This window comes from Melopsittacus undulatus, chromosome 11 (assembly GCF_012275295.1).
Source record: "Melopsittacus undulatus isolate bMelUnd1 chromosome 11, bMelUnd1.mat.Z, whole genome shotgun sequence".
Classification (NCBI taxonomy): Eukaryota; Metazoa; Chordata; class Aves; order Psittaciformes; family Psittaculidae; genus Melopsittacus; species Melopsittacus undulatus.
Window position 1 is genome coordinate 8,817,677 of NC_047537.1, and position 26,245 is coordinate 8,843,921.

The 26,245-nt window shown below is 48.3% G+C and overlaps 1 protein-coding gene across 1 annotated transcript; it reads right to left on the bottom strand.

The window, feature by feature from the left end:
* Positions 1-5,945: 5,945 nt before the first annotated feature.
* On the bottom strand, positions 5,946-9,961 carry ATP6V1G1 (ATPase H+ transporting V1 subunit G1). Its single transcript, XM_034067958.1, has 3 exons — positions 9,823-9,961; positions 8,706-8,806; positions 5,946-6,692 (listed from the first exon to the last, which is right to left on the bottom strand). Exons 1-3 carry the CDS (start codon positions 9,902-9,904, stop codon positions 6,519-6,521), a joined length of 357 nt encoding a protein of 118 aa, XP_033923849.1. The 5' UTR covers positions 9,905-9,961; the 3' UTR covers positions 5,946-6,518.
* Between the last annotated feature and the right edge of the window lie 16,284 nt (positions 9,962-26,245).

The window sequence follows — 26,245 nt, forward strand, 5'->3', positions numbered from 1 at the left end:
CCCTGATTTGGGGCATAATCTTGATCCTTTTCTTCTGTTAGGTGAGATCCTACCAGGTTCCTTCCTGATCCAAGCAGGTATCTGGTAGGCACAGATCCCATAGAACAGTCTATAAAATATCCATTGGTTGATATATAACAATGAACGTCACAGTTTGGGTTTGGGCTGGACAATGAGCTGCTATTGTATTTGCACATATGCCTTTTGCTGTGTCTGTAACACTCCCAAGCCACCAGTTGATGACCCTACCAAAACTTCAGCATAAGAAATTTAACCCTCTTAAAGCCAAGAGACAGAACTGTAACTAACAGCAAATATGAAGTCAAGCAGTAAATGAGAAAGGAATGTGGAGAGTGACGTAAAGGCTCACAAGAATAAGGATTGATTTGATGGCAAAACAGAGGGATGATGCTGGCAGGATCCCAGTGCAGACTGGAAATGCTTGTTTGACAGAGCCCATAGAATCCCAGCCTGGTTTGTGTTGGAAGGGACCTTAAAGCTCCTCCAGCTCCAACCCCTGCCACGGGCAGGGACACCTTCCACTGGAGCAGCTGCTCCAAGCCCCTGTGTCCAACCTGCCCTTGAACACTGCCAGGGATGGGGCAGCCACAGCTTCTCTGGGCACCCTGCGCCAGCACCTCAGCACCCTCCCAGGGAAGAGCTTCTGCCTAAGAGCTCAGCTCAGTCTCCCCTCTCTTGGGCAGGTTCAAGCCATTCCCCTTGGCCTGTCCCTACAGGCCCTTGTCCCAAGCCCCTCCCCAGGTTTCCTGCAGCCCTTTAGGTACTAGAAGGCTGTTCTAAGGTCTTCCAACTGACACCCTGGTCAAAAAAGACAGTCTGCAAATGAGCTCTTCCCGAAACCAAAATGAGAATCAATTAAATGAGTGGATGAAAACACAGACTTCTGCACTCCAGGAGGCATTACTTACATTAACACATGGCAAAGCTGTTTGCAAAGTCTCCCTGCCTTTCCTCGCTTGCCCTCTGATAAGGAAGTGATGAGCTCCCACTGCAGCCGTCTCATGAGGGGACACTTTCACCTTCCTGTTAAATGAGAACTTCCCCTTCCCTCCACAACTCAGCTGCCAAAACCCAACCACACAGCCTTCATTCTCAGCTCCATCTCACGCACGACCCTTGTATCAACACATTGTACAGAAGTGACTTCGTTTCCAACCCAGAACACCCCGAGTCCAGGGGAGTTCACCCTTGTTTCAGAGTTTCTGCATTGGATATTGATTTCTTGGGGTTGGTTTCACCTTTCCTTAGTTCATTGTTACACTTCTCTTCAGGGAGTCTTTTGCTGTTGGCTTCAGATCATTTCTTCTCCCATTTATCAAGATCATTTTGAATTGTGATTCAGTCCTCTGTCCTGTCTGTATCCCTCCCCAGCTTGCTGCTCTGGACACACTGTAACCGTACTCCCCACTCCATCATGCTGCATTAATTAATATATTACACAGAACCTGATTCCAAGGAAAATTACATCCACCACTTGAATTGTTTTCCCTGAGTGACAGTGACCCCCGATGCTGCCTGTCTCAGGGGTAACCTCATCCTCTATCATATTATCAAGGGGTTGGAACTGGATGATCTCAAGGGCTTCTCCAACCCCAACCATGTATACTGCCATGTATGCTCTCTAGTGTGCTTTTTGCTATCCAGCTCCCAAGACCATATTCTCTCTGTATGTACTACATGGTTTGATAGACTTCACTGGCTTGCAGTACTGGAAAAGCTGATAACACATCCCTTAGTCCTTCTTTATTCTGCACATGGCTGCAGTTTCTCCCTGCTCACGTCCTGTCTGTGGCTCAGCAGCAGTCAGCACAGGCAGATCTCCTTTTGTTTTGATGAAACTGCATATTCAGTGGGGAGCTGCTCCAGCACCTTTTATATATCCTTCCCCAGTGAGCTTTAATTAGGAAAACAAAGTGGGTGAAAGCCTTGTCTTGCCCTTCCCATCTCTTCCTGCACTCCAAGTCTCCTGTCACACACTCTGGGTTAGGGTTTGTCAGACAGCTCAGCAATGCTGACAGACAGTCATTGAATATAAAACCTTCATTTCCCCATATCCCTAAATTACACATTTCAAATGAAAAATGACACTTACTTAAGGAATAAAGTGTGGGGGTTTGGGTTTTATTCCACTTACTTCTGCCTTTTTCCTGTGAAGACTTAAAGTATACTTTTGTATTATGGTAATGTAAAAAGCTCTTTCTTGCATCTCAAATGAGGAGAGGGGAAGCTTGCTATGTGCCTTGGATAATGATTCAGCTATTGATCCAGAAGGTGCTTTACTAGATTGAGACAGCCAAATGTAATTTAATAGCTATTTATTTTCTATTCCTATGTCAGTCAGAGATACAATCTTTTCTGCATGAAATTAATACTTTCTTCTTTCATCCTCAGAGAATGATTACACTGCACCTTTCCTGGATAAGGCTGGGGAACTCGTTCAACAAAACACTGATCTTGAGGGGTCTGGATCATCTCTTAATACTTTGAAGCCAAAATCTCAGCTGGGATCAGTGGATTCTCAGCTTGTCTTTCTTAATAATGCAATAACTAGCAATGTTGGGTAAAAGGGGGAAAGATTCCAGATGAGGAAAATAGAAACAAAGAGTTCAAAATGAGCAGGTTTCATACAGGCAAAGGGAAGAGGAATCTTTTAACATAGTTACCTATAACCTACAGATGGGACTGCACGATGCTACAGCAGAACGGCCAAGAGAGCATCTCCAGTAAAGATCATAAGGAATTGTGTAGGGACCTCAAAGGCAGGAGAGTGAGGAATTTAATGTTGCCCAATTCGCACTTACACACTGGAACACCTTCAGTGTCTCGTTTACATATGGTCTAGCAGCCTGTCACCACAAGGCGGAACAAGGAATGGTTGCTTGACCTGCAGCAGCAGCCACAGCCCTGGGACCCCTCCTGTGGTCCTGACACTGTCCAAATGGAGCTGCCAGAGGAGTTCCTGATGAAGCCCTGCAGTCACAATTGCTCTCCAGTTAAGGAAAGATTTCCCAACCTCCTGGACTCCACACCTGAGGTTGTGAGTGATTCCGCACCTCTATTTCACTGGAAAGGAGGAAAGGAAAAGGGTGTAGGGGTGTCTTTAGAGTGGAAAATTACTCTCTGAAAGCAACCAAACCTAGTCAAACATCACACAAAATGCTTCTATAAAAATAATTGATGAATGATTGTTCTTATGTCATAGGAAGTCCCATGAATCAAAGGCAGAAGAAAGTATTCTCCCTTGCCATCCCACACAGAGTAAATCTTCCAGCAGCAGCACTGCCTTGCTTCTCACAGGAGCACCCAGGCTGTGAGTGACCGGGAAGGGACTTCCCTGCTATCACTGCACACACATTTCAACCCTCCTGTTCATCACCAGCCCTTTCTCTCATGTTTTTGCATTAAACTACGACAAATGCTCAGGGGATCAAACCCATACTGGCTCTGAGCTGACCAAAAGTTATCAAGCATCATCAGGCAGAGCAGACGCGCTGGATCTAACAGGGATCAGAGGCCGTGATTTCTCCTCACCCTGCTTCCCAAAGGGGTCCTTGAGCTCTTTAACTGCTCTTCACCTCCTTGATTCAACAGACAACAGTGAGGAGATGCTGACCTTCAGCCCAGAGGTGAGTGGGGATCAAGCCCTGTCAGCAGGGATGAGCCTTAGAAACTGACCTGTGGCTCCAAGCAGCACAAAAGTGTGTCCTAATTGTACCCTGTGCTGCCTGTTAAGCCATCCAGATGACACTCATGTTCTGGTGTTAATAAGCCGTTTGTCCATCTGGTGCTGGTACAGATGACACACCTGCCATGGGGTATTCTAAAAGTGAGCAGTATTAACTCTATAAATACATAAATAATGTCTGTATCTCTACATTTACTCCACAGAAATCAAGTCCAAACTGCTGCTGCTAAACACAGACGTGACTGGAGCTGAACTACACTGTGCAAATCCCAATCTGCCCCCACTGATCCCAGGAAAGTGCTTATTCACAAGCAGTTTTAGTCAGGAGAAATCAGCATTAGCAGCCACTCACTAGACATGGTACAAACAAGACAAGACAGGAGTCCTGAGTGCTTCTTACCTCTATAGAGCCCCAGGACTCTGAGCATCCTGGCAATCAGCTGCTATTTCCAGGGATGAGAGCTCACATACAGGGAACCAGACAGCAGTACATGTGCCCAAAGCAGCTTCTGGCCCTTTTGGAGGTACAGAGCAAGCTATGGCTTGGGTACATGGGCCACATCTACAAGGGATTATGGAGGCAGATCAGTAGCAGGACAATTCAGAGACAGATTTGTACTTGGGGCTTACTCATGGTTTTACTCTTATCGCAGAAAATCAGATTTCAGAGGCAAAAAGCCCCATGTACAACTCCACACCTCTTGTCAGTAGAAGACTATTCCCTGCTGCATGCTTCTCTGGCCTAGTCTGGCTTATGCAAGAAGGTAGGAGAAGGTCTCCCTTTCCCAGAGCATTATGGTGTGATATGAAAGAATCTTAACTTAAAAGAAAACATCAACACTGCAAAAAGCCTTCCAGTACAGCAGTAACTAGAACAGTTTGGTTCAGACTTACAAAGCCAGGTAGCTCTGGACAGTTCAGTTTCAGGGAAGTATTACACAGAACTGATACTCTTGCAACACACTGAAACTTGTGCATCTTCTAAAGGGAGCATCCTCATTCACACCACCTTTGGCAAGAGGAAATCATCAGGGAAGGGTTTGTGTTTTGTTAAGGATAGAAAGACCTCATTAAATGGAAACTTAGGAACCAGTATGAGAAAGTGGGGCACGCACTGTGCTCTTTCTGGACAGTTATGTCTTCAAACAGGATGAATCTGCTAATTACAGCCTGGAGCCAGAAGGACTTTTTGAGGAGCATCACGCAGGAGCCTGAGCACCTGCTCTCAACAGGAATCAATGTTTCTTCTTCAAATGACAGACTAGATTTAGCAGGGCTGCAACCCTTCATGAGGCCACAGCATCTCTCTCCATTAGATTAGACTGATTGAAACAGCTTTGATCCTGTTCTCTTTGTACTGACCTGGCTTTCCCCCCCCCCAGTCTGGAATGTTTGACTTTGCAGGAGGCTTTTGCTTCAATTTTACAACCCCTTTAATAGTTTGAACTGCTAAAGTGATCCTTCCAGGACTACACCAGACTAATATATTACAACAGGAGACACCACAGCAGTCTGTTATTCCACCACCCTGTGTGACTGCAGGCAGACACTGATTTCTGTGGTATGACTTTCTCCCATCCTGCTCTCCTTCCTCCCCAGCACAATTAAACTCTGGAGATCTGGGGGCTTTCTGGTACTACACTACCAGCCTATGGGCAGATAGGATGTCCTGTCTGAGGAGCAGCATCAGGAAGGTTTCTTGCATAGATCCTGAAGTGCACAACTTGGGTCTGATCAGGTGCTGACTGAGGTCTCTTTCCTGCAAAAAGCCTTAAATTGGACTTAAAAAGGCAAACCTGCACTTAATATTCTGCAGGTGAGAGGATAAAACTGTTGAAAAATGAAACTTCTGCTGTATAGCAGGATGCTGTAGGGTATGGTATGACCTTGGTATAACAAGCAGTGACCGGTGTTTGATCAATGGAAGGATAATTACTGCACAGTGCCTGGCTATCAAACTATCCCAGTGAACTGGCAGCATTTTATTTCCCCTAATGGACACAAGAACATTTGTTCCTGAAGGTTTTCAGAATGAGCTGGCAGGTAAAGCATCAGACTGAAGCCAAGAGGAGGAGGCTCTGTAATGGGTTTTTAACTTACCTGCTGCGACCAAAAGACATTTGCTGTGTCTCTTACTCTTTCTTTTATCAACACTTGAGAGGCATTGTGCAGAGCCCACACTCCCATGAAACACAACGACTCTCAGAACAAGTTAGCAGGAACAAGACTGACTAGAGACTTTGGAGTTAAGTAAGTGGTTTTACTTCCAAGTGTCATGGTGTCAGACTTGTAAGTCAAGCTTAACAGTAGGATATATAGAAGATAGTCAAGACAGAGAAATCCAAGCACCTGAAAATTATCAGCCAGCACTGCACAGCCAGAGAATTGTTCTGAACAAGGTTTAACCCCTCTACAAAGGTTGACACCACACTGAGAAATGCATTTTGGTCAACAAGAAAACAGTTACACAGGTCAAATGGTTACTGACACTGGCTCTCCTTTTAAACCTGGCCAGCATCTCTCTCCCCTTTCTGTTTGCAGAACAGAACCTCTCACTGAATGTTATCCAGATCAAAAGGGAGCTTTAATGTGCCAACTCAAATATATATATAATAACTTAGCACAGATTTGAGACGTGGCCATTTAATATTTGATTAAGCTCTAAATCAGTGTCAGGAGAGAAATAAACAGAACTCCAACAACGCACTGAAATAACTTAACACATTTACAAGAACACTTAAGGTATGGCTAAAAGCTGTACATTCCACCTGAAGCTCAGCCATTCCCAGTATGCTTATTCCTTCTCCCACAACTACCCGTTGATGCGGTAATTCACATGGATTTCAGGTTTGATGTCACACACAAGAGACAAGAGCTGGGAGAGGACCACCTCCCGGTTCTTCTGGAAGTTCTGCTGGATGACACTCATCTTTTCCTGGGTCTCTTTCTCAACTTCAGTGGTGCAGCTGCCATGAGATCCAAGTGCCTACAAAACAGCAAAGATAAAGCTCACATGTGAGTAATGCAACAAGGAGATCATTATCCTTAGCTCTGTATTTTGCTCTTCTGACTGCCTCAGTGGTGCATCTCAACCATTCATCTTTGCTGAGGGAAAAACTACACTGAAAAAACAGCAACCAAAAAAGTACTGTTGGATTCTCTGTTCAGATTTCCCACTGAACTTGTCCAAGCTTGTGTTTTACACACAACCCCTGCCTTTTGTCCTCTTTTATTCATTATCTGTCAGTTTAGAGCATGAGCTTCTGTAGAACACCTGAAACAAAAGGCCCTGCTGTACTGGTGCCTGGAACTAGGAACCCCTGGGCACTGCTGTACTGGAGAGCTCCAGGCAAGTGACACCTATGATTTAATTCAGGTGCAGTCTTCACATCCCACTGCTTCTAACACAGAAGAACCTTTATAAAAAGCTCTCCCTTCCTAAAAGGACTGTGGGCCATGTGATACACACAGCAAAGAAACTCTCACAGCTTACAACACTCTTCTTGACCCATAAGCAAGGGCAGAAAAGCAAATTCCCTTTATAAGTGGAGGGGAAAAAAAGGCACAGAAGAATGCTGAGACTAGCACCCTGGGACTGCCATTCAAAGAGTTTCCATCTCTGGAGAAGGATATATAAAACCAAACCAGCTGACACGCAGTAAAGTCCACATTATTAGCCTGAAACTGCTTGGTACTATGCCTAACTGGGCACTATTGGGCTGGTAAGTATGCTGGGGAGGGACTCTTAGGGACTGTAAAGACAGGACAAGGGGCAACGGGTTGAAACTGAAACAGCAGAGGTTTAGATTGGATATAAGGAAGAAATTTTTCACTGTGCGGGTGGTGAGGCACTGGAATGGGTTGCCCAGGGAGGTTGTGAATGAACCCTCCCTGGCAGTGTTCAAGGCCAGGTTGGACAGAGCCTTGGGTGCTATGGTTTAGTGTGAGGTGTCCCTGGCCATGGCAGGGGGTTTGGAACTGGATGAGCTTAAGGTCCTCTCCAACCCTAACTATTCTATAATTCCATGACTATAGTGACAGGACAAGGGGTAATAGGTTGAAACTTAAACAGCAGAGGTTTAGATTGGATATAAAGAGGAAGTTCTTTACTGTAGGGTGGTGAGGCACTGGCACGGGTTGCCCAGGGAAGTTGTGAATGCTCTGTCCCTGCCAGCGTTCAAGGCCAGGTTGGACAGAGCCTTTGGTGCCATGGTTTAGTGTGAGGTGTCCCTGGCCATGGCAGGGGGTTTGGAACTGGATGAGCTTAAGGTCCTCTCCAACCCTAACTGTTCCATGATTCTATAATGAACCCAGCTAACAAGGGACTGTGAAAGATTAATCTTGCTCTCCTGCATGAAGACAGGCAAAGAGAGGAGGTGGCACTGTGCTGACCAGAACATTGACAGAGGGGACACTGTCAGGCAATTTTCCAATGACTTCAGTATTGACAGGGGCACACAGGCAGTGGAAACCGCCTCGGCTGGTAAAGGATATCAGCTCCCCACCTTCCAGGAATGCCTCCACTTGCTCAGAAGGAAAACACACCTCTTGGGACACAGCAGGGAACTGTGCTGAGCAGAACACCAGCCTTGCATCTGCTTCACCAAGAGAGCAGCATCTGAGAGGCAAGGTGTCCCTACCACACTAGTGTTGTAGAAAACAGCCTGTCACAGGGGAAATTAAACTCGGTGTTTTCTGACACTGCTACATACAGCAGGTTTTGGGAGGCTGCCACCCATCAAGCACCAGGCAGTACATGAGCTTATGAAGCTAACTCCCTGCCAGTCACTAGCTCTGGCTGTTGAGATGTAACACACCACGCTCTGATTCATTCCCACTGGTTTTTCCATGGCACGTGGCAGTGCATCAGAGGAAGGCAGTTAGGGAAGTACTCCTCCAGCAACATGTTCCACCCTGAGGGCTCCTCTCAGGGCAAGTAACCCCAAACACAAGACTAAAGGGGCTGCACTGGTAACAGTGAAGGAGGTAGAAAACAAACCGCTGCTTCCTTGGCCTTGAACTCCTTCTCTCTCTGCAGACGATACTGCTCAATCTCTGCCTGGGCTTCTTCTTTGGCCTGCTTCAGCCTCCGATTCTTTCCTGTTTGCAAAAAACATGCCAAATGAAATACAGAAGAGAAAGTATCAAGAGTATTTCTCCTCCCAGTGAACAGCAGCCATGAGAGCGTTTGCTATTCCAACAGCTCCTTCTGCAGGAGGCATTACCAACCTCAGGTTACCCCCTGTGCCAACAAGCCATCTCCAAGCTCACCATGCAACAAGCTTCAGGCAGTAAGAGGGTCTATGGGGCGGGGGATGCATTGGACAATGGCAGGTCTAGCCTTGCTCAAGGGCACATGCAACCCCTCAGAGTTGCAAAGAGGACAGCAGAAAGCACATTAAGCCTTAAGCTTTGACTCACAGAAGAACTGGCCACTGCATCACTTCCCCTCTTGGCCTTTCCACCCCATTCTCCCTTTGAAGGCTATCATCAGGGTAAGCTACAACCATCTACTCCTTGCAACGCTGTCAGGGATAGAGCTGCAAGGCAGGGCAGCTTCATTACACCAAACAAATACGGGTTTGAACCTGGAACAGTTTGTAAAGGTGAGGCCTTTGTAACCTGAATTCCTCTCACTCAGCAGAAAAAGCTAACTTGGATGCCCATAGGAAAGCTCGCTCAGCTCTATAAAACCTCTACTTATCACCAGGAAAGCACACTGTATTCATCAAGAAGAAACAAAACGCAGTTAAAAGGAAGGCACCGATAAGCACACGCACACCAAAAGGAAATCCCCGCTGCCCTGGAGCACAGGTTTCCATGGTGCTCTCCTGCTCGGGAGGCCGCAGGAGCCACCGAGCCCCGCACAGACGGGGGCTCCTCAGGGCTGCCGGATCCGTGCCGAGCACCGGGGACGAGCACCGGGAGCCGCTGGGCCCGCGGCACCCAACAGGGCCCGGAGCTGCCCTCGGGCTCCGCTCCCCCTCCCCACAGCGGCCCTGCACCCACCGCCCCCGGCTGGGCCGCTCCGAGCCGGGCCTAAGGCGGCCGCGCTGCGCTAGGCCCGGCCGGGCCCCCCCGCACTCCAGCTCCGGGCCGGGCCAGGCCGTACTCACTCTTGCGGGCCTCGGCCACCTTCTCCGCGGCGCGTTTCTCGGCCTGCAGCAGCTGCTGGATGCCTTGGGACTGACTCGCCATGGCGGAACCTGCCCCGGCCCGGCCTGCCCCGCCGCAACTGCGCTGCGGCAGCGCGGCCCCGCCTCCGCCGCACGGCCCCGCCTCCTCCGGCCTGGCTGCTGGGGGTTCCCCGGTGGGGGGAGTGTGAGACCCGGAGCCGAAGAACGGGTGGGAATATGGGGGGAGTATCCATTAGATCCCTGCAGGGAGGCTGTGTGGAAACCGGGAACGGGACTGGAACCTGGAGAGGAGCTTGGGACAAGGGCCTGTAGGGACAGGCCAAGGGGAATGGCTTGAACCTGCCCGAGGGGAGACTGAGATGAGCTCTTAGGCAGAAGCTCTTCCCTGGGAGGGTGCTGAGGCGCTGGCACAGGGTGCCCAGAGAAGCTGTGGCTGCCCCATCCCTGGCAGTGTTCAAGGCCAGGTTGGACACAGGGGCTTGGAGCAGCTGCTCCAGTGGAAGGGGTCCCTGCCCGTGGTAGGGGTTGGAGCTGGAGGAGCTTTAATGTCCCTTCCAACACAAACCAGGCTGGGATCCTATCAATTTGTTTCATGTTTTCAGGCTCTGGCCTCGCAGCAAACACAACCCAGGCCACTGCCATGAGAAGCTTTGCTCCCCTCTGGGCAGCACCATCTACTCCCAACTGCCCAGGGTACAGGGTCTCATCCCCAAGCACAGAGGAAGGGATCAGTGTCCAGCACTGCTCACTACAGGGGCTCCCAAGCCCCAAGCTCCACACACACACACCCCTGCTTCACCCTGACCCCACTCCAGCGCTATCCCTTTCCATCACATCCCAGGGACCTGATTTAAAGCTGGATGGGATGATTTAAAGCCCAGAACAAGGCTCCCCCAACATTTTAAGGGTATAAAATAGAGGTATTGATGAAGAATATTGCTGTGCTGAAGCAGCAGAGCTGGGACATGGGCTCACATGGCTGCAGGGAGGGATGGCAGGGCTGCTGTTACACTTCTTCCATCCCCTGTAATGGAAGCACCGGGAGACTGATTCAAACGTGTATTTATAGTGCGGAATAGGAATTATGAGTGTTTGCCAGGGTGACCTTCATCCGGGCCCAGTGATTAACTAAATGGGCTTAGCAGGCCTGGCCATTGAGTGTTAGATCTGCTTCAGTGAAGGAAGGATGGGGAGAAGAGCTCATAAATCTGAGGACTGAAGCATGGGTACAAAGGGAGCACGTTCAGCCAAGGGGCTGAGGTTTCTATTTCAGAACATACCACAACTAAAAGCACCCAGTGGGGCTCAGCTGGGCCAGGTCCAGGCTCCTTTACAACAGAGACACCCAGATAGGAGCATCTCATCACACTCAGACCTCTGCAAAAGCCACAGCATTCAGGTTTCCCACTGCCTGTTGCAGCCCTCAAATGATGCCCCTCGGTCCCATTCCCATCTAGAATCTCACAGTTATCATCATCCCACCATCCTCATCAGCTGCTGCTGGTTTGCATCTGATACTGAATAAAGCACTTGAGCAGAACCCACAGACAGCCCCACACAGGATGCTCTGAAGATCAAGCAGAGTTTGCAGCAGAGCAGCTGAAACAAGCCCAGCTTTGCCATGTAACAACCCCAAGAGGGTTATTTTCCTCCTGGGTGATTCTGATTTTCAGACTCGCTGCTTCTGGCTGATAACAGTGCCCTTTCCATAGGGGGTTGGAGCTGGATGAGCCTTAAGGTCCCTTCCAACCCAAACCACTCTGGGATTCTATGTTTTAAAGCAATCTTTTGTTTGGTTGTGTTGCCTTTCAGCTTCAGATTGCTCAAAAGCTAATTGAAACCTCCTGGCATGTGTCACATGAAGCACATGTGGCTCTAAAGGCTTTTTAATCAACTTCTCAATTCATTTCAATTCTCTTTCCAGAAAGGAACAAGCATCCTCCAGAGCTTGATGGGAATAAACCATTGTCTTTGGCTGCTTCTGCAGGTCACATTAATGCAAATGAAATTAAACAGATTTCTTCATTTTCTTCCTTTCCCCCTCCCCAAAAGCTTTTTTCTTCTCTCCTTGCAAGCCCTGAACACTGATTTTCACTTTGGAGTCGTATCTTTCATCTCTGTGTTTATTCCACATGGGGTCATAACTCTAAGCTGGTGATACACCGATCTCTGAAACATCAGATGTTTCCAGAATCAGGAAGGAAGAATACAGATTGTCTGGTTTTCCTTTGGGTTCCAAGCACAGAACATAGGCCAGGTCTTCTGGTCCTGCAGTCATTAAGGATTCCAAGCTGGATCTTGCAAGAATGCGGTTTTAAACATTGTGTCTGGCTTCTTTTCAGATCAGGTAATTACATTTTTCCTCTCTAAATTCCTCTGCCCTCTCAGTTGGGTACATTATTAATCTTTATGCTCTGACTTAGAATGCTGTGTGAATGCCTGCTCCTTTAAGCAGGTTTTGTGTGTGGAATACCTGGGACCCAAACTGGTTTCTCTCTTCTGAGGTTTAAGTCATTAACACAAATCACTCCAAGGCACCGAGATGGGGCAGATGTTGGGTACTGATAACTGATCATTGAAAGACTACCAGTGAATAACTATTAATTAGAATTCAGAGCTTGGAGGCTTCCTGAGCTTCACTCCCCAAGCAGGGTCCTTCCTCCCTCCCACAGCCACATCTGCATTGCACTGAGTTGTGCTGCAGCCCTTTCTGCTGGGCTCCCCCAGACCAACACAGCTGATGAACAGATTCCTTCAGCACTAAGCAGCTGCTTTTAGAGCTTGGTACCAAAGTCATGGCTGTGTCACTGGGCTGTGCCAGAGCCCTGCTGCAAGGTAGCATCTCCAGTAAGGCCCCATCCCTGGTACCCATCACACCTTTCCCTCACAACCTGAAGCAACAAACACTGTCATATGAATCAGTGCTGAGGCGCTGGCACAGGGTGCCCAGAGAAGCTGTGGCTGCCCCATCCCTGGCAGTGTTCAAGGCCAGGTTGGACACAGGGGCTTGGAGCAGCTGCTCCAGTGGAAGGGGTCCCTGCCCGTGGCAGGGGTTGGAGCTGGAGGAGCTTTAAGGTCCCTTCCAGCACAAACCAGGCTGGGGTTCCATGATTTTCCATAGGAGTCAGGGAAAGTGGCTGTTCATGTATTCTCCTGTTGTGATGACATTTCAGTGGACCTTATTAATTCCTCAGGTACCAAAAGAAATCTCCATTCCTACTTCCTCAACATCTACTGGTGTCCATTCTCAAACAGGGGTCAAGTGTCCTTTGCAAGGGATGTGTCTGGGAAGTTTAATCCCTTGCTTGATGAGTGACACTGCTGGGATGTCAAATGACATTAAACAATTGGGGTCCCTGCATTAGGGGACACAGCTGTCATGGACTGAGCCACATCTGCACAGCATACAGGCTGTCTGGGCCTGGCTGTACCTTTTAGATACAACAGGAGAACAAAGCAGGTCCTGTTATACACTAATAAGTAGCATCTTTAATGGGTCTCACCGAAGCTTTGACTGGGCAACTACCAGTTCTTCCATCAGCTTCTGCAAGAAGAACATTATTCCTGCTCTACCAGGAAGAAACACAGCCCATTATTTTCCCTGCCATAAAAGATTCCTTAGCTTTTCAGTTCAGCTTTCTTTGCCCCAAACCAGTGTGTAATGTCACAGTCCAGCCACTGCTTCAAATGGCTGAGTTTCAGTGATGAAATAATCCCTGTGTACAGAGATTGTTTGATGCTTTTAAAGATGCTTAAATAAATAATACACTGCAGGATCAGATGATGAAGGGAGTGGAACACCTCCCTTACGAGGAGAGGCTGAGGGAGCTGGGTCTCTTTAGCTTGGAGGAGACTGAGGAGTGACCTCATCAGTGTTTACAAATATGTAAAGGGTGGGTGTCAGGATGATGGAGCTAGGCTTTTTTCAGTGATGTCCAGTGATAGGACAAGGGGCAATGGGTGTAAACTGGAGCATAGGAGGTTCCACATTAACATCAGGAAGAACTCCTTTACTGTGAGAGTGACAGAGCACTGGAACTGGTTGCCCAGGGAGGTTGTGGAGTCTCCTACGTTGGAGATATTCAAAGCCCACCTGGACAAGTTCCTGTGTGATGTACTCTAGGTTACCCTGCTCTTGCAGGGGGGTTGGACTAGATGATCTTTCGCGGTCCCTTCCAACCCTTGGGATTCTGTGATTCTGTAATATCCTGCTCGCCTCTGGGGCTCCGTGTGGTGTGCAGCAAGAGTGCAGGTTCCTCACGGGGCTCCTCCTGTCAGCCAGCTACAGGATTCCTGCCTGCTAAAGGAATCACTTTCCCCATAAAGAGCCAGTTGGAGCAACAGAGCCTTCACTGCAAAAGCTCAACCAAATGCTCTGAATCACCACCAGGAAGGGGAACCTTTCCTCACCACCAGCTCAGAGTTTGAAGCCAGACAACAAATGGCTCCATGAGTAAAGTTTCAGAAGTACATAAGCACCTACACATGCAAATAGCTACCTAGTGGAACTAATTTGTTTACAGCTTGCATGGATAAAGCTTAATAACTAGTTCTATATTTAGTCTAAATGCCTTTGGAAAATCTGAGCTTGTCACCCCTGTGGTTCCTGGCCCCATCCACTCATGTGGGGCTATGGGAAAAGGCCAACAATAAACTGACAACCAGCACGACCCTGATGCTTCTGACAAACCAGACCCAAAGGCTGCTGCTCTGCTTTGCAATGCCATATGCCCATTTTTAACTCAATTATCAAAGGCACAGTTCACTGCAGAATCAAGTGTACCCAGTTTACCTGAATTACCCCCTCGCTGCTCTTTCCTCCCCGGATCAAACCCCTGCTCCATCCCGCTTGTTTCCACTGTGATTTGCCAGTCAGCTTGTAGCTGCGGGGGAAAAGCAGATCAATCTCTTTTTCCACCACCTCATCCATCAGCTTCATGCTTCACCCAGCATCAAGCCTTCTGTTGCCAAGATGAGCTCTCCAGCAGCTGGCCACCACCAAACAAGCCCTGGGCCATTTGGTTTGCCCCATGCACATTGCTGCTAGAGCAGAGGCTGTAGTCATCTGCCTGGCTGTGTTCTGGGCAAGGCTACAGGAGCAAAGGGTGGGCTCCATGTGATGAAATGGAAGTTCAGGAGGTTTCGGAACATTAATAGTGTGATTAACCTGAAACAGCCGTGGTAACAAAGGGATTATCAAGAACAATAAATCATCTTCTCACAGAGGTAGCCTGGGGAGGGGAGCTTGCATTGAAAGCAATGAGTCTGCCTACAGGACCATAAGAACTTCCAGCACAGAGCAGTACCCACGAAAAAGCCAAACAGCACTGGGTTGTGGGGATGGAGAATATGGGGGAAAAGGCTGCTCTCTTTTCCATCTTCAAGATTTGGACACAGGTAATGTCACTTGTGTCCAAATTTTAAAGCCTTCACTTCCTGCTCCTGCTCACCTCCATTTACTTGCCAGCCCTTTCCAGAAGGCTTTGGGATGAACTTTACAGAGCCTGGGGCTGCTGTGGGCAGGAAGGACATCAGCAGGAGTGTGGCACCTCCAGCACTGAGCAATCCAGAGCCTGCAAGACACACCAAGCTGCTGAGTGATGGGCTGGGCACTCCTGCATCCCAAAGCCCCAAAACCATAGAACCATAGAATGGCCAGGGTTGGAAAGGACCTTAATATCCTCCAGTTCCATGGACTTGCTCATGCAGGTTTTCATATCCAGCCCTCTGAATGCAAACTCTGGCCTAAAAGCTCAACCCAGCTGTGTCCAGCTGCCTTCCCACCAGCAGAAACAGGGGTCCAACAAGGATCACCATGTTTGAAGAGCCATAAAGCATCAGGTAACCAAATCTCACTCACTGTAAGCCACAGCTGGAAACTGAGCTCTCATTTCCTTAGAGGCAAAAGGAAACAACTCCTTTGTGTAGGATACGAACAGAATTCTTTGGACACACACAGGGAGGATGAGTTCTTGTCTTGCTTTGGTGATCACACCTTTTGTCCAGAGACCTTCGTTAACCATCTGCTGGTGCATTACAGTGCTCATACCCACGTCCAAGGAGCTAGAGAGGAGCATGGCTATGAAGGGAACAAATATGTGCCTCTCAGCCTTTGATCCAGGCTGCATTCCATTTGATCAAGGAACATTTCAGGGGATAATTTGCAAGTGCTGCCCACAGGCACAGAAAGAGCAATTTGGTTTGGGGTTAGCACCCAGAGACCTCTGCGACACCCAGACACCATCCACATGCAGGGAGGCATTGGCAGAGCTTACATGACACCAGCCCCAGTGCAGACCAGGCCTTCCAGGTATCTCCTGAATGCTCTTAAGTGTAATACCTCTGTAGGAGGGTGCTCAGGTATTGCTGTAGCTCAGAACCTCCCTGTCCATGCTCCTTCCATCACCTCTAATCTGCACTGGGAACAGCAGGTTACAGACCCCTACATAGCCCTTCTGCCCTGGCAGGTTCTTCAGAGCATAAGGAGTTACACAGCTTCTCTGTGCTCCTTGTACTGAGGCTGAGTTAAGCAGGAGTCTTCATATAGACAGATGGGACAAGAAGTACCAGGTGAAGCTGTTAATAAATCAAGCAGTCTGCCATCCAATTGAATGGCTGGGCCACAGCTCACTGCTTTTGTTGGAGAGAAATACACAGCCAGTGACAAAAAATCACATCCAAGCCCAGGAGATCACTAAGACATGCAGGGGTTGAGCCAGGGGAAGTTGGTACCATGCTGTCTATTGACCTGTATTAGTAGTGGCATCAGAGGAAAGACAGCCTATGACTTATTTGGGCTTTAAGAACCATTGGGAACTGCAACAAGGCTACCATGCACCCAGTTCACTACCTCCTTTCCCAGATGAGACAGTTGAGGGCCAGGAGGAATCCAGAGATTGGCAGACTGAGAATCTCAGTGCCTGTCACACATTGTGGTGTTGGAGTCAGACATGGAAAGACTGAGACAGCATGTGGGAGAATTTATCCTGCTCCCAGATGTGAGACTCACCTCTCGAAGGACCAATCACTCCTTCTCAAAGCATCTTCTAGTGGAATTATTTCCAGTTCCTTAACAACTCAGCTCTGCTGTCATCCCCAGAGGCACTGAGTCACTGCAGCACTCTTCTCCCATCCACGAGCTTGCAGGTTATATGGACATAGAATCACCGAATGGATGTAATGCCTTGCTGCTTCTTGGACACACCTAATGTAAAGGCCATAACCTTAGCTCCAGTTCATCCAGCTCTGCCCTGGCAACCATTCCCAAGAGACAGGGCTCTCTGCTCCTCACTTTGCCACTGGGAACAGAGGATTCAAGAGGGACCTGTTATTTTCATTTGCCAGTGATGAGGCATAGGATCCCAAGAGAGACACTACAAATTCACCCTGCAGATAACATGATATATGAACACAGGCAAGTTCTTTGAGCAGGATGCAATCCGTTAGAGCAGCACCAGCCCATTGGCATGACAAGCAGAATCCTTGGAGCTGCAGTGTAGCTCTGTATTCACATCAACCTGATCCAAGCCCCCTCAGCATGGATCAACAAAACCTACTGATTTCGGGGGGGTTCATGTGTAATCCCAAGGCAGATCAATGCTCATATGAAGACTTCTTTGCTTCCTAAGGGCTTTAAAAGCATCACTTGGGGTTTGCCAGGATGCATGAGCTTGCTCTTACCCCATGTAAAGCTCTTCTGTTGGATGGATCTTGTCACTCCTTTGGGAATCAGTATGTCTAGACTTAGAAAGAAGCTAAGAATAGGGTTCAGTGCCTACCTGTGATGACAGTGCTGGAATATTGCTGTTTGAGTGGGAGACCCTCTTAAAGCCATTCAAACTGCAAACACTTGGGATCTGTTTGTTCACAAACAGAATTGGATACAAACCAAAGGGATTCAACAGTATTAGATGCCTTTGATAATCCCATATTGTCTTCACAAGTAGGTGCTGCAGTAGTCAAACAATGCAAGAGCAGGCTTTCAAACCCATTTGCACATCTGTAAGTGACACTAAGTGCCACTTGGTGAGAACCCCGCTTCTGGGGCTCTCAGAATAAAGTTCCCAACTCCTATTCACATACAAAGAGGTGAGAGCCAAACCCCCTTTGGCCTTGCCCATACTCCAGAGCTACAGATTTGACTGTGCCTAAATCAACTCCCACTCTTAGTGGTACAGACACAGCTGAGATTGCTTATTCTGCCACAGAGAAGGGACTAAGCCATCTTGATTCAAGTAAAACCGCATTCATTCAGGAATTACATCCTATATCAGCATCACTAAAACAATCAGGTGGTGGACACATGAAGTGAACCTAGAGGTGCAGAACAGGAGCAATGTGCAGCCTATCAACTGCCTACAGGTGAGGATGTTGTGCCTGGGAACAGAGAGACATAAGGAAGTGCAGTTGATTCATCCAGGGATAATTTTGCTGCTCCTCCTGAAAGGATCCATCATTCTTAGACCTGGACGACACCTGCAGCATTGTGAAGTGGTGACAGCTTGCTTAGAGCATGGATTAACATGTGGCAGGGTGACATCTCTATACATGCAAAGCCTGAAACACCTTGTACCTTGCCAAAAGTCAGCTTTTTACTTCTGGCCTTAGTAACCTTTATGCCCCAACCAACACTGTTGAGTTGGCAGTGTGACAAGGCAGAAGGCTCTACATGGGTAAGACTTGTATTGTTAGGCAAAGATGAATAGTGGAGTTATCCACTTCTGATTTAACGGGAGCTTCTGGGTGATGTATGTACCAATGGAGCACAACCCAGGGAAGTCAGGCATACATAAAAGCAGAACTTCTTCCTGAGTTTTTCAGTATGTACAGGAAGCATTAAGGACCAATCACCCACCAGGATCTTTGGATGCTGCTGCAGTTTCAACAGGTAAAGTTAGTTACTTGTGGCATTTGGCTGCAACTTTTACATAGTAATTCTTATAAGGCTTCCATAGATCCATTTGTGCAGACAGAAAATACTCATTGCGTCTAGCACTGCTAGAACTGACATCCCTTAGGTCTAACTGCCCATACCACTTCCCTTCCTATGCCCACAACACACTAAACATTGGACTGATCCATGCCCAGTGATCCGTACAGCTGCATCCTTCAGTCCTTACTCCCCACCTTGCTGGGGAGCAGCAGACATCAGATATGAGTGGACACAACTCTGCTTCCTCAGGTCACACACTTGGTAATTCAGCCTGGGCAGTAGATTAGTTCCATGCTGCCAGTTCTTCACTGCAGAGCCACAGCCCAGACCAAAGTGTGAGCAAGCCTTAAATTGCCTCCTAGTGAAACACAGAGACCCATCAACATCCTGTGCTCTGCCTCTTATACCCAAATCACATTGATTTCATGACCCATCTCTTTACATAGCTTGTAGGAGTCCCTTTGGAGCAGCACACACCTGACACAACCAGCACAGTACTGCTTGCTCAGCTGCTGGTTCTGGCCAGCATGAAATACAATAAAGTAAATTTGCAATAAAAAAGGAGGAAAAACCTCCAAACCATGAGGAGATTCTCTCTGCCATGCCATTCTGCTCCTGGCAAAGACCAAACACCAGGTCCATTACAGCTAGGCCAGCAAGGGGGAATTAGATCAGTGTTTTCCTTGCTCCTCCCACAGACACCCTGTCCATAGCTCCCATATACCCAGTGTTGCTCCTGGGTGAAACCACCCCTTCAGTTCTGGCCCAAGTTTATTGCTATGGGAGGCCTAAATCCTGGGATTTTGACCAAAGGAATGCAATCTGTCCACAGTGCTCCAGTAGGTAATATTCAAAGTGACAGGTACACCCCTATCTGCTGCATCCACTTTAATTATGGGTATCCTGAACTCTCTGGTGGCCATTATTCCAAGTGGAGGCACAGGAGGAGGGAATGGCTCCCAGTTGTGTTTTCTGGGTAATTTACCTTTAATAATAACTGCTTATCAAACCCAAATATTTCCTATATAGGGGGTATATGTACACATATATCCCTTCCCTCCTCTCCCTCTAATTTAGAGGGCATGTGTAATCTGGGGCTGACACTGAACGAACTGCATCCAGCAGAGCTAAATGCCTTCTGCTCTTTACAACAGAGTCAGGCTTCCCTGGTTCAGTCCCTTTCCCGTGACTGATGACTGGTATTTAAACGAGCACACAGCGTTTCCTAAAGCATTTTATCCACTTTAATTAAAACCTAACATTTATAGAGCGAGGCAGATGTGCTATACACCAAAAGAAAGGAACAGGCTCTCTTGGGTGGCTGGTGCTGCTCTGCAGTAACAGGCAGATAATCACTGTTAAACTGGAATAAGTACTATTGACTGTTGTCTCTAATAGAGAATATGATTTTAAGAAACTTGCAGCACTGGCCTGTCAAGCTCACTGTGTTTATTGATTGAGACGATGAAGACTAATCACACATGAAAACACAAGGTTATTCGTCATATACTGGGTATTCAAAAGGAGCATCCAGCACTGCCTGAATGAAATAAAGGAAGTAGAAGTGCTGCTGGGGAAGGATTTTGTCACCATCCCACAGCTACAGACTAGAGCAGTGGAGAATCCACATGCTGCTTCAGGCATTATCATCACCAGGCAGAGCTCTTTTGGGAAAAGAAAGGAAAAACAAAAGGGAAAGCCCATGCTTCCCACTAGAAACAGGAGGGAAGGGCAGAAGAGACTGAGCTGAGCTCTTAGGCAGAAGCTCTTCCCTGGGAGGGTGCTGAGGCGCTGGCAAAGGGTGCCCAGAGAAGCTGTGGCTGCCCCATCCCTGGCAGTGTTCAAGGCCAGGTTGGACACAGGGGCTTGGAGCAGCTGCTCCAGTGGAAGGGGTCCCTGCCTGTGGCAGGGGTTGGAGCTGGAGGAGCTTCGAGGCCCCTTCCAACACAAACCAGGCTGGGATTCTATGTCTCCTGGTGCCTGCATAGATGTGCAGCAAAGCACCAGTCTCAGCTAACAGGCTGCTGTGTAGCATTTTATCCACTTTCAAAGAGACACAGTTTCTTCTTCAGCACTGAGTCTGGCTGTGGAACTGACTGCAAGCAAACACTGAGAACACAGACTTCACATTAGGATAAGAGGAAATTTATGGAGCATCACCTCATTTCTTCTATACAGTCTTTTAACTCTCCTTGTCTAGTAGCTACTACCATTATTCTAGCCCAGCCTCCAGAGTCTTCCACACAACAGCACAATTCATTGGTAGCAACTCACTGCTTTCTTTGCTGTATCATATTGCATCCATCACCAGAGACACTGCCCACAGCATCACAGCACCTCAGAATTAAGGATGCTGCTATAGTAGCAACTAGTAGAAGCAGCAAGAGAGAGCTGCTGGGCAAGGGAGGAGAAAGCATCCTTACCAAGGAGGACACAGTACCTGCACAATAGAAGCTCAAGGCTGGCCAGTGATCCACAGCTATCCAGACAAGTCCAGAAGGCAAACAGTCAAAGAACCAAACCCCAAGTCCATCACACATAAGTACAAAGGGAGTAAAGGGTTGAGCTTAAATACATGTCCTGAGCCAATGGGTGGAGAGCCCAGATGGGGCTGCTCATGGCAAATCAGAGCCACATGGAGACCAGGGAGGAGAGTATCATAGTGAGGGAAGACCCCTCATCTGCACTGTTCCATACTTTGCCAGAGTAATGGAGGAGTTGTTAAGCAAAACCAGCCCTTAAAGGGACCCCATCCCTATGCTCCTTACAAGGAGGAGCATCAATGACCCCTTGTCAGTGATTGTTGCCATCTCTTTCACCAGATCCTCTTTAGTTTTCTCCTTGTCTCTGTTTTCTTCCACTTCACTGACAATTTCCCACCACAGCCTCATTGCAGATGCTTTTACTGAAGAGCACCTGCGTGATTTAATGCCTATCTGGTGCCTATTGAATCAAGCATCCTCCTTAAAGCAGCACTAAATTAGCCTTGTATGTTCCTTGTCACATCATTAGCCATGTTGACTTCTATGCTATTTTGATGCTATATAGCAAATAAAAGAGTCTCTTTGCTGTTCTGGTGCCACAATGCCATAGTGCTAGAGATTTCCTGCTGCACTGGCCTGAAAGGACAACTTGGAGGTGAGCTCCTGTCTGCTGTGGATTGGTGCTTATAGCAACACCAAGAGAAAGAGGTGATAAGAGTCTGGTGCTTTGGGAAACTAGAAACTCTGTGGTGCAGGAGGTTGGTAGTTAAATGTGCAACACTACAGCTAATCCTTAATTTGGAGGACATATTCCTGATCCATATGACCCAACTCAGGGTCTTGGGAGGCCAAAGGAAGTTCAATGGTGTTTGCAATGATGGTTTTGACAAAAATACTCCTCTACAACTTGCTGCTGGCTCACAGTCACCCATGTGAGAACAAGACACAGACAGCTCTGACAGCGTGAAAGGTTTCTTTTTGCCTTTCTGTTTCCAGCATCTCTTGTTAAAATCCTTGCAAAGTTCCCTGTCTGCGGCAAACCAGTTCAGAACCTACAAGCTTGACATGCTACATCCTCCTGGCCTGTTTGTCTGTGCTTATAGATGTATCCCAAAGAGATCTAAGTGACCGCTTCAATGCTGTGGTTTGTACAAGGAAAGGGAAGGCGTATCCTGAGCCAGCAAGGCTATGGACACTATAAGAAGTAAGCAGGAGCAGTGGGAAGCCAAGGTGGGATGGGGCACTCTGCACTTCTATGTCCCTAATGGCTCAGAAAGCCCATCTGTGAGCTGCAGATGGGGAGCACCCCATCTGAGGTGCCCTTGCAGCTCTAAGAGCTGCTTCTGAGCTAAAGGAGCAAAGGGAACAGGAATTCACTCGCAGCGATGGAGCCATCCAGCTGCACCGAGAGCTCGGTTACACTCAAAAGACTCAACAGCCCTCTGGACACATCATCTCCCAAGGAAATCCTGTGAGGGGAAGCAAGAAGGAGTTCAGGTGGTGGGAGGCTCCAAACCCTGATGAGTGTTTACTGGGAGAAGGCTGACAGGCTGGAGGTTAGAAGAGGGGAGGGTAGCAGCCAACTACTCCTAGTCGGAGCGTGGTGGCTGTGTCTGCCTTGGGTTTTGTTGGCTGGAAGAGTTTGTTTTCGAGTGAGGTCTTCTTTAAGGGTAGCATCTTTTCAAAGTATTGAGAAAACGTGGCTAGAGAAGGTGTTCTGTTACCATCTTACCTTTGCTGGAGCCCCAGTGCAGCACTGTGGTTGCCTTTACAACCCTCCTGTGTGAACCCAAGGGGAGGGAGGGAGGATGTCAGGCACCTCCTGCCTTGCTCCCTGCCTGTCAGTTGGCAGCGCTTCTCCTTCCTCATCCTTGCAAGTTTTATTGCCAAGTTCTTATGCAAAGTAAAAAAAAGCCTCATTAATTAATGCTGAAAGTGCTCCTCTGTTGATGCTAAAATGTGGCAGCTGTGGAAGGGAGCGCAATGTTCTGCTTGGGCTAATGCCTTGTACGGGTACAAAATGACCCTGCAAGGTGCAGAGCAGGGAGAAATCAGGCCTGGAAAGGAAGGTGAATGGGCTGAGTTCTCCAAGTGTGTCAGTTCAAAGCTGGGAAACAAGCCCAGACACCCTCACTGTAAGTTTAATATACATGCTAAGTGTCCTCTGATTTCTCTTACAGAGCTCTGGAGAGCAGATCCAGAAGGAGCACTGTGTCACCTCTGGTTTGCATCAGCATTGCGTGTAGTCCATGGACATACAGAGCTTGGTTTCATGAGGCCTTTGGGGTCTGGTCCTCAGGCTGATCATCAGGTAGCTCTGATTTAGCCAAAGGTGCCATTGTGGCTTATACCGGGTGAGATTATCCTGCAGTTCTTCATGGCTACAAGTCCTTCTGTCCATCCCCTCCAGCAGCATCTGACCCATAAAGCATCAGCTGAGAGCAAATCCTTGTGGAAGAGATCTAGGAGTTATGTTCAGACACGATTAACAATTAGAGCAACACTAACCATGAGCTGGGTACTCAGATGCTCTGAAGAGCCCAGGACCTCCTGTCTCTGTGTGCAGCCTTCATGGAGGGGGGGAGAAATTGCAGACTCTGGTTCTTCAGCTCTAGATATTACAGCAGAAACCCACTGAGCTGGGGGATCACAGATAACACCACTGTGCAGAGCTCTGGGTTCTGCTGCTGAAACCCTTCAGCTGCTTTGCCCTGGGGAGATTCTTCTGGGCTGTTTCCCCAAAAACAGGGCTGGACCAGAATTGCATCTTCCATTGTTTGTGTTTCCTTTATGACGGAAGTCCCAAAGGTTACAGAAATGGCACTGCTGCATTAAGTCTTGCACTGGGAGCAAGGATCTGATGGCTTCTCTGCTGCTTATGCCATGTAAAACTTGTTTTCCTCTGTCTGTGATGGGCTTTGCTGGAAAGCATAGAGTGTATAACTGCAGGATTTGTCAGCTAAAGTAGTGCTTACAATGTCCCCCCTTGCTGCATCCCATTACAGCCTTTCTCCCTGTTGTTTGTCTTATTCAGGCTACTATTAACTCAATTGCTTTAGCGGAGGCTCTGCTTTTACAGCACATCATCAAGTCAAAATATAGCAACAGCTGCTTGAGAGGCAGCAAAATTCATCTCCACTTTCTATTAGCTGGAGGCTGGCGGCCCACATGGGGAAGAAGGTAAAAAGCAATTCATAAATGAAAGCTGGGAAATTAAATGTTGTACAGCAGAGGAAGATTTAGACCACATAGGAATCCATTTACTGCAGTCGTCCCTGCTGTCATTCCTGATATCCAGCAAGGACGTGATGACTGGAAGATGCTGGCATGAAGGAGGCAATCTTCATTCAACCGCCCAGGTGAGCAGCTATTCAGGACTTCCTGTGTATTCAGCTGTCTCAGTACAGCTTAGGCTGAATGGAGATATTCTTATTCCAGGCTAAATGAGATGTTTTTAATGTCAGCTACTAAATTATCTTGTGTGATCTAGCTGCTGCCTCCTGCTGCAGCAGTGCCTCTGTGTGTGGAGAGATGGGATCATTTCCCTCTGGCTGTCTTCAGAGCAGTGTGGTGGTGGCCTGACTCTGAGGCTCCTTTCAAAGGTGCTCTGTAGCTGCCAGGAGGAGAGATCTCCTGCCCAGCCCAGGGTAGGGGACAGGACAGTCCAGGTGGATGCTGGGCTGAGGCCTGTTGCTGGCTCTGCCACTGAATGTGGTGGGATCCTTTCCTCACTTAGCTTTGATTTAGCACATACCAGATTTGTTTAGGTGGGAATCTCATTAATAGTATGTAGGGGTGGAAACTGGATGGGATGGGCATCTTTACCTCAGGGTCAGGCTGGTGATGCAGGAATGGTCGCTAACTGTGACCATTGAAGCCAGCTTCCACCTTCAGTGTTTGACTCTTGATGGCAGAGGGAGAGAAGATGCAGTATTAGGAGCAAGCCTGAACCTCCTTTTCTCCCCTTCCCACATGGCAGCATTGCCCTCTTCTCTCAGAGCAACACACACTGAATCGTTCCACGTGCAGCAGTGACTCCTGCAAGCCCTCCATCCACATGTGCCTCTGCAGGCAGCTCCTCAGGCTGCTCATGCATCATTGAGGCAAGGACCATGGCTGCTTTTAGGTGCTGCTATCATAGTCCCTGGCTTCAAAGATCTGCCTGCAGGGATCTCTCCCCTGTACCAGGGGAGCTCTGCTTTCCTTAGGATACAGGGAATCAGTTAACTGCTTCATGGATGGGACCTTTGCTTGGAGCAAATCTGTTGGGTTCAGGGCTTCCAGGGCAAGATAATCCTACTCTAGAGGAGAATAAATACCTTTAAGATTGTAATCAGAGTCACTGGGGAAATGTGACAGGATTTAAATGACATAACATACTTGTGTCTGCTGTCTCTGCTAATGAGCATGAATAGAGAGCATTAGAGATCTATCCATGTGCATTAGTGTGTGTGAGTTGAGATCACAGGCATAATTAGTCTCATCTCTGCTGGCAGCCAAGGCACTGACCTGGCTGGTGCAGTCACACATCACAGAATCCCAGCCTGGTTTGTGTTGGAAAGGGCCTTAAAGCTCCTCCAGCTCCAACCCCTGCCACGGGCAGGGACCCCTTCCACTGGAGCAGCTGCTCCAAGCCCCTGTGTCCAACCTCGCCTTGAGCACTGCCAGGGATGGGGCAGCCACAGCTTCTCTGGGCACCCTGTGCCAGCACCTCAGCACCCTCACAGGGAAGAGCTTCTGCCTTAGATCCAACCTGAACTTCCCCTGTTTCAGTCTGAACCCATCACCCCTTGTCCTGTCACTGCAGTCCCTGATGAATAGTTCCTCTCCAGCATCCTTGTAGCCCCCTTCAGACACTGGAAGCTGCTCTGAGGTCTCCATGCAGCCTTCTCTTCTCCAAGCTGAACAGCGCCAGTGTTCTCAGCCTGTCTCCATACAGGAGGTGCTCCAGCCTCTGATCATCCTCGTGGCCTCCTCTGGACTTGTT

What these genes read in the sequence shown, in the direction of transcription:
- ATP6V1G1 (XM_034067958.1), bottom strand. Translation starts at nt 9,904, where the DNA reads ATGGCGAGTCAGTCCCAAGGCATCCAGCAGCTGCTGCAGGCCGAGAAA. An exon ending in GGTGGCCGAGGCCCGCAAGA is followed by an intron (nt 8,807 to 9,822) that starts GTGAGTACGGCC and finishes TTTTGCAAACAG; the next exon opens with GAAAGAATCGGAGGCTGAAG. An exon ending in TCAAGGCCAAGGAAGCAGCG is followed by an intron (nt 6,693 to 8,705) that starts GTTTGTTTTCTA and finishes GCTGTTTTGTAG; the next exon opens with GCACTTGGATCTCATGGCAG.